At 39.3% G+C, this 16,316-nt stretch overlaps 1 protein-coding gene across 1 annotated transcript in view; it reads right to left on the reverse strand.

The window, feature by feature from the left end:
- Window positions 1–876: 876 nt before the first annotated feature.
- HIBADH (3-hydroxyisobutyrate dehydrogenase) overlaps window positions 877–16,316 on the reverse strand; it is a 104,809-nt gene continuing 89,369 nt past the window's right edge. The window contains exons 5-8 of the mRNA XM_082846552.1: window positions 15,387–15,520; window positions 13,737–13,813; window positions 6,477–6,633; window positions 877–1,831 (exon numbers count right to left, since the gene is read on the reverse strand). Of these exons, the coding sequence (XP_082702678.1) occupies window positions 1,673–1,831; window positions 6,477–6,633; window positions 13,737–13,813; window positions 15,387–15,520 (527 nt within the window). The 3' untranslated portion in view covers window positions 877–1,672. The remainder of the gene's footprint in view (window positions 1,832–6,476; window positions 6,634–13,736; window positions 13,814–15,386; window positions 15,521–16,316) is intronic.

The following is a 16,316-nucleotide window of genomic DNA, read 5'->3' on the forward strand; positions in this document are numbered from 1 at the left end:
GACACACTGCCTGTTTCACTCAGAATAAAAGCCAACATCCTAACATGGCCTCCAAGGTCCTACACGATCTGGCCTCCCTCATTTTATGACACTTCACTAACAGCCTCGTTGGTCCTCATATCTGGTGTTATCCTACCTCAGTGCCTTTGTACTTTCTGTTCCCTATGCCTACAGTGTTCTTTCCCCAGATATCTACATGGCTTGTTCCCTCACTTCCTTCCTATCTCTGCTCAAATGCCACCTTACAAAGATAACTTCCCTAACCACCCTAATAAAATACCCCAGGACTCCCCATCCATCCCCCTTACCCTGCTTTATTTCTCCTTTTAGTCCCGATTATTACCTGACATACACATTAAACATTTATTTCTTGTCTGTCACACCTCCTCACACACACACACGCGAGACACCAGAATTTATGGTCTACAAGGGCAGGATTTTATCTGTTTTGCTTATCACTGCAGCCCCAGCACTTATACTAATGCCTGGAATTTTTGATCACCAGGAAAATGACGGACATAGCAGTCCTTCTGCTAAATCTGGTATCTAGGCCTATCGCCTTAAGTATTTCTAGGGGCTGTGGTGGGGAAAGCGGCGACTATGCTCCCTACTGGGACATATTTCATTTATTGCAAATTCCTACAGCACCCACAACCCAGAAAACACTGAAACAAATTCTCGTTAAGGATGCAGGCAGAGCAGTAGGATGAGGGCTGGCCACCGGTCAGTTCACACTCGGTTCCTCTCGACCTCCCCCCTCCCTTCCCTTCCTTCTCATCCTTTCCCCATTAGTCTGCAACACCAGTTTGTCAGATCATTTGACTGTTCACCAAATGGTTAGGAAGACACAAAAACTCCAAGAAAGTATTATCAGCATAGAAATTTATTTGAATTCAAAATAATATGGTTATATTTAGGATAATATAATAATTATCTACAGCACATATCATCGTAGGCTCTGAAACAGTTCTAAAGATGCCATTCTTTTGAAGTCAAAAAATATGTAGTAAGAATGTACAAGGAAGCAAAAATATAAAAAATAAGTTTGCTGAGTATTGGGAGTTGTTACAAGAGCGGCACACCACGGTAATGTAACAGAGTCCAAATGACACAGCATGCGGCAAGGAGTTCTCTTGCTTTATCAAGTCCTGGAAAATAAACCAGTAACCTCAGAATGCAAGAATACCACCACTGGGTTAACAGGGCAAACTTTCTGAGGGACACAGGGAGTAATTCACTATACTTCCCCTTTCTCTAACTCCTTTCCTCACACCCATTTCTTTTCTTTCCTCCAGGAGAGGTTTTATCCTGTGGAAAAAAAAAATTGGTTTTATTTGTAAAGTGGAGTAAACAATATCCTGACTGAAGTAGGCAATGTTTTAGCTAATGATGTTCAGGAATCGAACTTCTGAAAAAGGTCAATCAGCTAGCTAGCAGAGCCCATCAGCGGCTCGCAGAAAAAAACAAAAAAATTCAGATAATATGTGTTTGCTGAATAGGTAAAAAGAATAAGCAGTTAAAAATGGGTGAAAAATCCCAGGGTTTATTGTGAACTAGACAAACAAAAGCAGACAGGTGACCTTTGATTAAGTCCATTTACTTGTGGAGTGAGCTATGAGAGGCTCCAAGATAGAGTTTGGCTCCCAACAGTGTCCACAGCCAAAGGGCAAACTCAGAACGTCTCCTCCTCTCGTAGAAACTGGAACACGGATGAGAAGTCTTTTTTGGAGTAGCCCTTCGCACACATCATCCTGTAGATCTGATGGGCCTGACTGCCCAGAAGGATTGGGCTCTTCGTGCTGGTAGCAGAGTCTTGTGCTAATCCCAGATCCTAAGTCAAACAAGGGCGGAGGGAATACATTGAGGTTGGTAGTTAAGGCTCACTTCAGAACTGTGGCTCCTAATGCTTGGGTTTCAAAGAAGAAAAAATGAAGCCTGAAAAAATAAGATACTTACAAGCATGATGTTAAGTTATATATATATATTTTTATACGCCCTTTCTTATAGCTGCAAAACTGCTCCAGAGAGAAACCTTGATTTCTGAGTGGCCTCTCTACTCCTCCACAAAACCTATCTGTTCTGTTTTGACTTCGGCCAGGTGTTCCTATCCAGGTGAGATCACACAGAGAAATGCTTTTTCAAATCTACAGAAGCCTGTAAGCCTAAGACAAACCCCATTATGAAATTAAGCATGATGAAATTATCAATGATGAAAATATCCATTCAATCTCTTAAGTCAACACATATTTAACAACTGCTGTGTGCTGGGCACTGTTCTAAGTCCTGGTGATATGCAGTCATGATAATAAAACCAAGTCACTGTTCTCAGCAACGTACTATCCAGCGTGGAAGATAGACAGTAAAACAAATACTAAACTTCCAGACAATGACAAGTGCTCTGGAGAGAAATAAAGCAGGGTAAGGGGTCAGAAAGTCATATATAGCAAGGGGTGGGGTGGAAGGAAGAGAGTTCTGATTGATGAGATGTTTAGGGAAGACCTCCCGAGGCAAAGACACTTGACCTAAGATCTGAATGTGAGGGGGCAGTGAGCTCTTTGGAGAGCTGGGGGAAGAGAGTTTCAGGTGGGTGGAAGAGCAAGGGAAAGGCCCCCCTGGGGGGGGCATGGCTTGGATGCTCAAGAAACAGCAAGAAGGCCAATGAGGCTGAACTAGAATAAGCAAGGGGCTGGGGAGGGAATTGAGACTGGGGATGGCAGAGGTGCAACATGGAAGCTTTATGATGTCTGGAGACGAAGCTGGATTTTCTTTCAAGTGCAACAGACAATCAGCTTCACAACAACACTTCAACATCTCTGAGCGCTAATGTTTCATTCAGAGAGTTTTGGAAAACTTATTATTGTCTATTGTTTAAAAACAGACAAAATTTAACATAATGAATCTTTTATAGTTAAACTGTAGTTAATGGTATCCTCTACTATAAGAATGGAATCTTGTCCAACCTTGAAATTTCTGGGGGTAGATGGAAGACAATGGAGGCATGGTTAACTGAAACAATATTCCCCACATTTCATTTGTGATTAAATAAGTGCTGCAAACAAGTGGCAAAACCAAGACTTCCTTCTTACCATCTTCATTTCCTCCGCCAATGGAAAAGCCAACAAGCAATGAAAGAGGAAGACAAGAAGCAAGATGAGGCCTATTTGTATTCTTTGAGGAACACCCTTGATAACGGAGTAGTTACTGATACCATCCACTCAAAGGAGGAAATGATTCAAGGGAAAAATAAGCAAAGTTTAAAGAATGGATTAAATCTCTAGCCTCTTGGATATCTATGATGCTATAGGTGTTAACAGTATTTTGTGCTTACTTGTAGAATTTTCACATGTAAACCCACAGATTTGGAAAATCTACTTAACCTTAAAGTCTTCTACAGCTTCCACTAAAAAGCAAGTTTAATTACTACCCACACACTTCACAAATGTGGACAGCTACATTATTGCTTATACCCAGACAAGCAGATAAGCCTCTTTTGTCAACATCATTTTGCTGCACATCTGCAAGATGCATTTATGTAAAAACGACAGAAAATCTACATAGAAAGACTGCCTATAATTTTTAACCTAGTAGTATAACTAGAACATAAGAACCTAGAGTAAACACAACATATCGAGGAGAAGACAATGCTATTGAGAAGAAAAGGCTATTAGAGGTTTTCAAAGGGGCAAGTAAATATCCCAAATAAGAGCTAATAAAACCAAAAAGGGGAAGCTAAAATAGCTTTGGTGGCTGCTACCTTAAAGGGTGGACATTCTAAAAAGAGAAAGGTGATTTAGTCTCTAAAATCCTAAGTGGCTTGTCAATCCTGAAATGTTAGAAAAGAAGGTATCCTTTGAAGCTTGTAACATATAATTTAAAATAAACAAACACCCCACTTCACTAATCAAATAAAAATATTTATGAATTCTGAGCTCAGTGGGTGGTACAGGAAAAAAATACAAAACAATTGCAAAGGGTTTCAACAAATTAATGGAGGACCAAATCGTTACGTATTACAAGGACACAGGTACACTGGGTGAGTAATAAGAGTGGTCATAATTTTCCATAATTTGTTCCTTAGTGGCCATCAGAAACAGACTTCTAGGTTGCGGGGTTTAGAAGAAAGATCTAGTTTTTGTATTGATTATGTTCTGATTATATACACACTATATATTAGAATTTTATGATGTTAAGACATAGAAATAGGGCTTCCCTGGTGGCGCAGTGGTTGAGAGTCCGCCTGCCGATGCAGGGGACACGGGTTCGTGCCCCGGTCCGGGAGGATCCCACATGCTGCGGAGCGGCTGGGCCCATGAGCCATGGCTGCTGAGCCTGCGCATCCGGAGCCTGTGCTCCGCGATGGGAGAGGCCACAACAGTGAGAGGCCCGCATACCGCAAAAAAAAAAAAAAAAAAAAAAAAAAAAGACCTAGAAATAAATGTACAAGCCTCTACTTCAAGGACACATTAACATTATCTCCCCCAACACAATGAGATCTAATGGTAGTTGAGCAAAATATCTCCTAGTAAGTAAAGGCCTGATCTGCCCAAGCAGGTATGATTGCTTTAATCAATGTAGCACTGATGGGGACTTCTTTAATCTCTATCAATTTCTGTACACAAGTCTAATTAGTTACGGTATGTTTTGCTAACAGCTATCTGAGGTGATGAAAGCATTTTTTAAGTTCCTTTCTAAATGCTTTCATTTTAAGCGAAATTCAGAAATCTTGCTCTTTATAAGCGAAATGACAACTTATAAAGAGAACAGGAATGTCCATATGTTTTACTACTGTACTGTCTTATGCTATCTTTTATTATCAAAAAAATAATTTTAAAGGACCTCAACAGGAGCAGATTCTTCCTGGGCAGGGACACTGGAGAAAATGATGGAAGTAAAGGTGTGACGTAGAGGAGAGTCCCCAAATAAAGCCAGCACTGCTTACAGGTTACTTGTTAGCTGCTTCCTCTGTTGGAGCCATTAGCAGTATTTTAGGAACCAAATAAGCTAACAGGTCACAACCCACTTCATACATGTACATAAAGCAAACTGGGCATAAATGCGATTCTTTCACTCTTCTGTGTGCCCTAATAAACGACCCTGCAGCTTTGTGAAAACAATCCACTTAAGGAGCTACTTTCTGTTTGCAACAAGAGCAACACAGCACAACTTACAAAAGCCTGTGTGGAGGATACGCAAACCTAGATACAAGGTACAGATTGGCATAAAAATAAATATTTTCTTAAATGAAACACGAGGAGAAATAAAACTACAAAATAAGAAACGTAGTTTCAAACATTGCTTCATCCAATAAATATTTAAAGTGAGCCAACAATGCGCCAGGGGTCTGGCTGGAGGGGCAAGGAAGGAAGAGGCAGGCTGAGGGAAGAGCAGGCGTGGAGGGCTGCCAGGGAGAGGGGACAAGAGGCCAAACGAGTTCGGTGTGGCTGAAGCAGAGGAAGCGGGTGGGAAGGCAGAAATGAGCTGGTGGAGAGCAAAGGCCTTTAAGACAACGTGCAGAGATGGACTTTAATCTACAAGTAACTGGAAACCATGAAAGAGACTTAACAGGAGAGATGACATAACCAGGGTTTACATTTTAGGAAGTCCACTCTTTACCATAGAAAATGAACTGGAGAAGAAGATGAGAATGAAAGGCCAGGAGACCAGTTAAGGGCAGATGTTGTAGAATCTAAACAAGGTTCAGCCAGGGTACTGGTAGTGGTAGAGAGGGCAAGTGGGTGAATTCAAGGCACAGCCGAAAGTAGAATGGATGAAACATCCTGGGAAATGAAGGAGAGTAAGCTGAACACGGTATACAACTGTACATATTATTACTTCTGGCAAAAAGTAAATGGCAGGGGTGTGGGGAGTGGGGTAGGGAATAAGCTCTACACAAAATCTGCAAGTCGTTTGTCTAAAAAGTATTTTCTAACATTGAGATCACAAATGAGAGGAGGCCAACAATTTGCTTTTCAAATGACTTTATACATAAATGTATATATTCTTAAAGTAGGAAGATGTGTTTAGATATCTAGCATCATGCGAAAGGTCCTCTCTTCTTTCGTGATATGTATATCCAATGTCATTATATTATTAACCGTCGGAAAATGCTTATTGCTGCTTCCGTTCTAAGGACTTGGTAAATTAATGTAAATTTAGGATGAAGAACAGCATTTTGCCGGCTCACATTACAAACAAACCCAAGCACAAAAGAAAAATCCCAGCCTATTCTTCTCATCCGAAAGGCCAGGATTAAAAATGAACAAGATAAAAGGTTTTTATCCACGCTAAGTTTTAAATAATTTCCAGTGACTGGGTCACTAGTTTAGTAATCTTGCCTTCTAGGACAGACGTATGATTTGTTACGAGAGGGGAGAAGTGGGGGTAGGCTGAGGTGGGGAGAGAGAGAAAGGAGGGAAGGAGAACGAAACCACTAAACATTTCCCAGCTCTCTTGGGTAGTCTCTGCATTTACCATACCTTAGCCATGAGTGTTGTTCCGAATCCACCCTGATAGTTATTAGCCGAGGGAACTCCATCCATCACCCCAGGTACAGGATTATAGGTGTCACTTGACCAACATCGTCCTGAGCTCATATTTAGGATTTTAGCTAAGAGTTTTGGGTCAAGCCCTAACCTGTCAAAGAAAGTCAAAGAAAAGAAGTGTTAAATGTCAAAATATACAAGTCACGTGTGATTATTTATGTGTGAGGATGCTCCATCTTCTCTCTCCATTTATGATATGTCTTCAAATATCTAAGCAGACTGACTAGAATGAAGAATCCAATCTTAAATTATAGGGTATTAAAAGCTAGTGATTAAACATTTCTGAGCCAGGACATTTTCCACTGAGAGAAAACCTTCTGCACTACCCTGCTTTTAAGAAATAACATACGACTGCATAAAAGTATTGTTGGTTTACCACACACATGGGTTTTCTAGTCTTTTGGACATTATTGCATTTATGTGTCACATAAGAACCTTAAGCCAAGATGATCATCTAAATTCTACAGTCTTTACTCACAAGTGATGTATTTCAGAAAGAAATATTGACAGTTAAATTATGTATCACGGGAGTCCATGTGGATGCATTTATATGTATGTTTATTCCTTTAGCTCTTATGAGAGAATAAATGCAAGAGATGAGCCACAAGCAGTAAAATGAGCTTCAGGGAAGTTATTGTTATAAAAGAAGACATTTCTTGCTGGAAACTTTTCCTTATTTATTAAATCTTCATTAGACATTCTTGCTTATGAAGCAAGTCTGCACAGAGTTGTGACATATGCTATCTATTCAGAGACATGCATTATAGTTCTGGGTCAACTGCTGATAAGGTTACTGATCCTGATAAAACAAAGCTTGCCCAAGCGGAAACATCATTTGTTCTATCACTGAGCTGATGGCATAAACGGCTGTTCAATGTGGGCCCAGAAAAAAAGTAGAATTAAAATGCTCTATTACTTTATTCCAAGTATCTTAGTGAAGCCTGGGAAGCATAGTTTTGCTACGTATCTTTGAATCAAGTTTCAAATAAAACTTTCTGCTTTTTCTTAAAACCAATCCCTTCCAGAATTAAAAAAAAAAAAAAAGATTAAACAGAGACACATGTAAATATTAAACGAACTGTGCATTTTGGGGTGCTGCTTAGTACTTGTGTGTTCAAAATTGTCTGTCTATTTCCAGATCAGAATAGAATGACCAGTAAAACCTTTTTCCAATGCTCGAGCAGGGTCTAGGGCTAATAGCCAGGATGTGTACGGACTTACCACATAATACAACTGTTATGTAATCAGGCTTTCAAGGAGCAGCTGTGGTTCAAGGAATACTATATGGCATGCCATGAAGATGAACTCACATGGTAGCCCGTGTTATAATGAGCGGTTTTTACTAAAGATTATAACAGATAAAGATTCCATCTAAATCAGCTGTCATACATTCTGTTCAACTGTACACTGCTGGAAAGAAACCTGATGGTTTCATTCATTCTTTTATAAAGATCCAAGTTTGTTACATGTATAATTTGCTACTGATGCTTCCTTTCCCCTTTCAAATATAATTAGGCTATCAGGATGCTATGGTAACAGATGACTTAGGAAAAGATAAAGCCAATGCACTTAGGCAAAAATTGTGAAAAGTAAAATCACAAATGAACAACTAGTTAATTTGCTATAACTGCAAATATATTGTCTAAGCACAAATATGCAAGAATGTATATGTCTAATGTGCTCTATGAGCAGGGGATATTTTTAAAGACCCCAAAACACTGTCTTTACCTTCCATTTGGAATATAATTCAGGCTTCCTAATTTAGATTTTCTTTAAAAATGGCTCATTACATTCAAAGCAGCAGAGATACTCCCCCTCCTTATAACCTACCAGGTTAGACTCAACAGTGCCTCACAACACTCTTTATTGCTAAAGAAATTCATACTCTGTCTATAATACTCACCAAAATGGGAGCAAAGCTTATTATCCTTTGTAAAACGCTAGATTTCATTTTTCTTGAATGTTCAGGGAAAAATACTGGCGCTGATTTATGGAACCCTTTTTGGTGAACATATTACTATTTAGAAGCATCCTGAGGGGCACACACAAAAATGAGGTGGCAGTTGTTATGTGCTCACTTTTCAAATCTGATGCTTCCCCACCATGCTGATTCTCCTTAGGAGATGGCTACTCCCTCTCCAGTCCTCCCCAACCCCCCAACAGCAAAGTGTATCATTAAAAAGTGCAAGTTAGAAGTGTTTTGCATTTCATCTTTCTGAGGATTCTTTCACTGGCATATATATAACTGACAGTTAAAATTAGACATGATATTAAAATCAGTTACTGAAGTCCTCTGTCTTCCACTGTGCCCAAGGCTTGTAATGGTCTGAAACCAGCTAGAATACACAGTAATTGTCATTCAGGGAGTCTATCCTAGAACGTCATGCTTCACTGGAGAAGACTGAGTTTCATTTGAAATCAACAAATTAATCCAAGACAGGTATCTGAAAGGGCAAGTTTAATAGGAAGCAGCTACTGGGCTCTCAACCATGATAAAATGTTATTGCTGTTTCCCTGTAAATTGGCTGGGAACATATGATACTTTCTGCATAAGAGCCCCATTGCTGTTCAGGAGATATACAGCTCAAGCCATCAAAAGGATGACAGTCTGTCAGTCCCCATAATAACTTGCCACTGGATGTGGTTCGAGAGTGTGCGCATGCATGCATGTGGCTTTACAATTGCTGGAATGTTCTCTGATATAAACAGAATGAATTCATTGCTCTGACCGCATATATAACGCAACTCAAATAAACGTCACTGTGTCAAATCTACTCACCTTTAAAACACAAGAATTTTAAATGAACTTTTGGGAGAAGTAAAAATGATGCATAAACTATAAGAAAAATTAAAGAGAAGCCAAGTGTTTGCCTTCACTGTAACCAAGGCTTTTAAGGGCCAAAAAAGTTCGTTCACCTTATAGTCTCTGTAAGTATCTATACTGTCTGGTTTTATGTAAGAACAAAGCAAACAATGTCCCTAAACCGAGATGTCTGTATCACAGGAACCGATCTGGAAATGAAACATCTAAGACTATGTCAACTTAAATCAATCATTCCGTTATTCACCAATGTTTACGCAGACCTGCCATCTAAGAAGAGGCTGTGCCTGCCCTCCAGGAGTGGGCCAGTTAAGACACCTGCCCAGTAACGTTTACCTGAGGCAGGGGAAGAGCCCCCCGACCCCCACCTCATTCGTCTGACAAATCTTCATTGAGTGCCTATTACATGCCAGGGATGTTCTTAAGTGGTGAGGGACTTCCCTGGTGGCACAGTGGTTAAGAATCCGCCTGCCAATGCAGGAGACATGGGTTCGAGACCTGGTCCGGGAAGATCCCACGTGCCACGGAGCAACTAAGCCCAAGCACCACAACTACTGAGCCTGCGCTCTAGAGCCCACGAGCCACAACTGCTGAGCCCGTGTGCCACAACTACTAAAGCCCGCACACCTAGAGCCTGTGCTCCGCAACATGAGAAGCCACCACAGTGAGAAGCCTGAACACCTCAACGAAGAGTAGCCCCCATTCTCCGCAACTAGAGAAAGCCTGCGTGCAGCAACGAAGACCCAATGCAGCCAAAAATAAATAAATAAATTTATTTAAAAAAAAAAAAAGATACAGTGGTGAGCAGACAAAGCTCATAGAGCCTGCATTCTAGTTGGGAAGACAGACAATAAACAGACAAATAAATATATAATGCTAGCCAGTGAGAAGTGTTATAAAGAAAAAAACATTAACGTACAATTCAATTCAAATACCAACCACCACCACCATCACGTCAATAACTACCATATACTGAGCACCTACTATGTATCGGGCACTGTTTTAAAAGATTTACATGGATGATTTAATTTACTGTTCACAACAGATACTACTGCAACTGTGGATAGATACTATTATTTTTGTCATTTTACAGATGAGAAAAGCTTAAGTCTGTGGCAGAGCTGGGATGTGGTCATCAACAGACACCCACACTCACTGCCCTGAGTCTCACTGGGTCATATGGGCAGTCACTTAATCAGCCAACATGATGGCATCCTATCAGTTTAATAAGAAATCTGGCCAAACCTTTATTATAAACCTTTTGCCATATGTTATATCTATCAGGGTATACAACTAAGAGGTTTCAGTCATCACCTAAATGAAACGGCAACACCTTCCTAGGGAAGTAACCAGGAAGCTAAAATTATGCTTGTGGGAAAGTTCTCATCTTGAACGGCCTTCCAGAAGTTTGACTGTTTTAAGCTTCTTTTGGTGGAAGGAGACAATATGGCTGTTGCTAGAGGGGCCTGGGCCCTGTTGGCAATGCAAACAACTTGTTATACCGCCCATATTGAAAAAAAAGCAAACCAAACAAAAAACATAATTTCTGGCAGAACAAAAATGAAAACAAAAAAACAAAACTCATATTACCAATGTTATTCTTATGTGGTGCACGGGAATAAAACCTCTCTAACGCAAGTAAGGCCCTTTCGGTACCATAAAACTATGTTCTGAGTCCTAAATAGATCCCAATTAGAAGGCAGAAAGTTCTAGTAAAAAAGAATTTCTAAATATGTTGTATACCAATATTTTTTATGCTTTACTTTTTTATAGCATTTAAAAATCTCACTAACATCCATAAACACTCATTGTAAAAGATCATAGCGTCAACAGTTTAAAACTATAAGGTTTTATTCTTCTATTTATAAAAGGGAAACGTCAGTGTTCAAGAAAAGACACTGACTTATGAGAATGAAATTAATCAGAAACGATCACTTCATGGGAATAGGTAACTCAATTTGTAAATGTTCACATTAATTCTCTAAAAAAATTTTTACTTCAGAGTGAACAGAATATAAATGTGGCTGAACCACTTTGATGCTATACTACTCTGTGGGAAGTTACTACTTGGGAATTTATGCTTGCTGATGCCAATTTCCTCTTTCACCTTGCAATGCTCAATAAATCGTGGCCGCTCTCTATACTCTATTAGAGAACATTCCTGTCATTTTAAACCATGTCTGTAAACCATGGAGAAAACACAATAGCAGAAGCAATCATTTTTAGGACTTTCAAACCACTGAGAATCTCTGTAAGATAAACCGATAAAATCCTAATGTCATGAAAATAAGCAATTCATTAGTACAATGTAGAGCACCATAAACTTACAAATTATTGTAACAGTTAAGTAAAAATAATGAGTTCCTGCTTTGTGTTCAGACGTGTGTGTGTGTGTGTGTGTGTAAATATTTCATTTACACACATATACATCAGTAACAGTAATAGACTTTTGGAAAAATTAAACATTGAAAGTTTCATATTTCTAAATATTGTTTTTGTCATAGTGGATCAAGGCCAACAATAAGGGAAAATCTATTTATTGCTTCTGCTCTTAATATTGCTGTTTGGAATTTTACCACTTTCTTTTCTCTTTGATAATAAACTTACTCTAGTAGCCAATATATACATCTCATTGTATACATTTTATTCATTTGATTCAACTGATTTTCATACTACTCTTCATTAGGTGGCTTTTGGAGTTAGACTTCCATAAGCACTTACTGTACAAAAACTTCATTTTAGAATGATCATCTAATAAGACTTTTGCTAGGAAAATTATTTGAGGAATGCTAGAGGATGCCTAAGGAACATTCTGATCCAGTGACGTTTAAAGTAAGCAGCAGAATATAAAATAAACTGGCAAAAAGAGAGGGAAACTTCAGTATAGTATAACCTAGGCTTTTACTTTTTTTATTATATACTAATTTATATCCAGAAATATGAAAAAAAATTCTAAAGATGCAAATGCATACTAATGCTCAAATCCTACTGTCAACACCAATTAATTTTGTATGCAATTTTGGTTCCAGAAATTTACATTTTCCTCCTCCATAAAATTAATCTAGAGGATGAACATAAAAACAAGTTACTAGTAACCGGTTTTTCAATTATGATAAGTGACCCATAGCCTAAACTGGCTACAATACAGATATAACACCCTGAACAGCTTCTTATATACCACCAAGTTTTATTAAGGCTTTGTACAAATATGCCTTACCATCTTACAGACATTCAATTTTAAAATGTAAATGGTACAGGATATTGATAAACCAATTAGCGCTGATGCAAAGCAAATTCCTCTTTTGTCTCAATTACAACATGACAACTTAATAGGTCAAGACAGTTTAACATCTGAGACAAGGGCAATTCAATAAAACAACAGCATCTTGATATGGTAATTAAGAGGAAATGTGAATCCATTACTGTGTTTTAAAAAATACCTCAAGCACTTTGGCTCTTTTTATTGCTTTCATCAAAAGCTATGGTATGAAACACTACTCTGATTTGTGATATATTTGGCAAGCAGTTTGGGGACGTGTGAAGAAAACAGCTCAGTAAAAGCATCTTTCTCATTAAGCATTTTCTAAAGTAAGAAATGTATATTTATTATATTCATGAAATGCAAAACACCCCAAAAATTAATTAGGTGATTAATCATATGTAGCATTCCTAGCCCAAAAGATTAAAGGCTAAAATTAAGACATTAACCTTAAGCATTCTAAAGGATGATCACCATCATAGGAAAAACTGAATTCCTGAATCACTTTCAGCAAAGTATGAATGCCATTTTATTTCAATGAAAAGATATATCCTTAATGTAAGGTAACAGAACCCTAGGGAAGTTAAAATGAAAAGAGTTATGCATACGAGTTTCGGCTTTATGAATGCCATCCAGTTTATCCTGAGAATAAACAACCAAGAACCCTTTTAGTGTAGATTTTGGGGACTATATTTAAAATAGATACATAAAACCAGTCACATGGTAGCATAACACCTGAATTCACTATACATTAAAACTGTATTTTATACAAATGTGTCCTACACTGACAGAGATTGTTTAAATTTTATAGTAAAAGTGTCTCTTGCCTTTCGACATAATAGAAGAAATGGAGCTCCCATATAAAAAGGATAATGTAACTTCAAATATAAAGCACAATACATTTTATGGCTTATGGCAGAGAGCATTCATGCTCTCCAGGGTCCTATTGGTCGTCCAATAAGCAAAGTCTATTAAAGTTCAATAATGAAATACTTTCACAATGTTCCTGGATCAACTGATTTATCTCTCATGAACATTTGTTTTCAACATCAGAAAATCAAAATGGAAAGCTCATAAAAACTGTTAGTATATGAAAATGTACTATTCAACAAACCTGATTCCCAGATTCATAGCTTCAGCGGTTCCAATCATACTAATAGCTAACAGCAAGTTGTTGCAGATCTTCGCAGCCTGAAAATAAATTGAGTACATATTAAATATCTTTATTTTCAAGCTATAACTCACAGGAAGATTTCTTCACCCTATTCCACGTTTCTAAAAGTAAGAACATTCAACTGTTGATTCTTTCAAAGGAGGAAAGGCACTTGGTGCTGCAAGCCTCCCTCTGAGCCTAACACAAGATCCCAGAGCAGACTGGGAGGGGGTCCTCTTCCCCTAGGGAAGAGCTCTGCAGTGTGGCGACTGAGCTACTCCTATGGGCGCAAGCACAACAGGGAATACTGATTGATGTGGCACGACTGCTCCTTCAGGAATGAGGCTGACATTCTAACTGGGGAAACAGGAGTAACACACCAAATGAAAAGGCAATGAACAAGCAAACACAACTAAGTGGTAAACTGTATGGTACAAACTGTAAGACAGAGACAGGAGTTCAGAGAAACCAGATCACTGAGGGCAGGTGCAGAGAGGAAGCAGAACCTGAAACCATCTCTCAGAAGGCCAGGCAGGATTTAAATAGGCAAGAGAGGGAAAGAAGGAGAGCAGGGAAAAAAATAAATACGCAAGGGCATGAGATATTCCTGAGAACAGTAAGAAAATGGACTCATGTGCAGTGGTTTTAAGGAATGAGGAGAAGTTTGATAGTTAAGACTAGGTCAAGAGCTACAGAAGCTAGTGTCCACATGTGACGTGGTACGAAATAGGGATCTGTGCAAAGTGTCAGAATTGGGAAACCTATGATGATACAAGCATCCTGATGGAGTTGGTTTTGGTTACAATGTTGGCAAAGTGGTAAACCTGGTATCCAGAGATCTACTAGGCCCTGTGAACAGTAAACAAGGTGTGAGATAATGAAAGATTGAACCAGGTAATGCGTGGAATGAACAAGATAGCCAACAATGAGAGCCACTGAAGCAAAAATCAATAGAACCTGGAGACTGACTGGACCAGGGAATGGAGACAACAGATATATCTAAGATCATAACAAAGTCCTGAATAAGATAAAGCTGGTACCAGTGACCAGGACAAAGCAGGAAGAGGAGTGAGTGATAGTGTGTGTGTGTGTTGGGTTGGAGGGGGACAACCAGTTTGATTTCAGAGTTCATTGTAGTCATTCACCTCTACCTGATCAGAGAATCGATATAACACATTTCTTAATGAAAATGATCTGGTTTTTTAAGAAAAAGATTAAAGTGCATAGGTTACTTCTACCCGACAGTACTACAAATAGAGCTGTGGCGAGCAGTTACAAAATTAGAGGGAAGATAACAGCAAATCAGATAACACGAGCACTTCATATAGAAGCCGTTTTAAGGATAATTTCTGTGGTCCCTGGGATAAGTATGTCAAAGTTTGAAACGATGGAACTTTTGATGTCTTTTTAAATTACTGGTTTATCTCTGGTTACTTCCAACAGGAATGATGGAAAACTAACTCATTCCAAATTAATTTTAGAAAATCTGAGCAAACAAAGAATCCACAGATTGAACAGAGTAAGGAGGAATCAAGTTGTGGTCAGGAAAGAAAAATGAACATTAGTTGATTCTACATCATCAAGTCAGTGTCACTGCTGTGCAAACGTTACCTGCCCAGTCCCAACGGCTCCACAATGCACCACATTGGAGCCCATGCACCCCAGAAGCTCTTGGGCAGCAGCAAATTCTTCTTCGACTCCTCCCACCATAAACGTGAGGTTCCCAGACCGAGCAGCTCCCACACCTGAATAGTTTGGGGGGTAAAGGGATAGAAGAAGAGGGTTACATTTCTTCAAGTGTTTAAGTATATTATAAAATTAGAGAAAATCCTCAAACCAAATGAAAACACCTTGCCTCCAAGTTATATTTATGTCAGGCATAAGCCTCTCTTGGAATATTTTAATTGTCAAGTATCATGCAGGTTACTTATAAGCCAAAGGGGACATACAGATTCAGTCAAACTCTGCATTCATCTCAAATATTTTGGCACGATCATGGAGTACCATGGGGATTTAAAATGTGAATTTTATTATTTCCATGCATCTCTTATTCTCCTGAGAAACCTATTCAGTAATAGAAAGTATATTAAAAAGATGACCTGTGCCCTGACCAGCACGGGAGCAGCCAGAGGGGTCAGCTGCCCGAGTCTGGATCTGGGGTCTCTGGCTCACTCGCTCGCTCTCTGCACACTATGTACAGATGAGATCTACAAAGAGAGGAACTTTCTCTTTCTCCCATAAACAAGTAGGCATTTCAGATGGAAAGATTCTTTGTAGGTAAAGATTCTTTAAGGTAGGGCTTCCCTGTTGGCGCAGTGGTTGAGAGTCCGCCTGCCGATGCAGGGCACACGGGTTCGTGCCCCGGTCTGGGAGGATCCCACATGCCGCGGAGCGGCTGGGCCCGTGAGCCATGGCCGCTGAGCCTGTGCGTCCGGAGCCTGTGCTCCGCAACGGGAGAGGCCACAGCGGTGAGAGGCCCGCGTACCGCAAAAAAAAAAAAAAAAAAAAGGTGCTTTAAGGTAAAGAAAACAGTTGCTTAGC

The sequence above is a fragment of the Leucopleurus acutus genome, assembly GCF_964270905.1.
Source record: "Leucopleurus acutus genome assembly, chromosome: 9".
Lineage (NCBI taxonomy): Eukaryota > Metazoa > Chordata > Mammalia > Artiodactyla > Delphinidae > Leucopleurus > Leucopleurus acutus.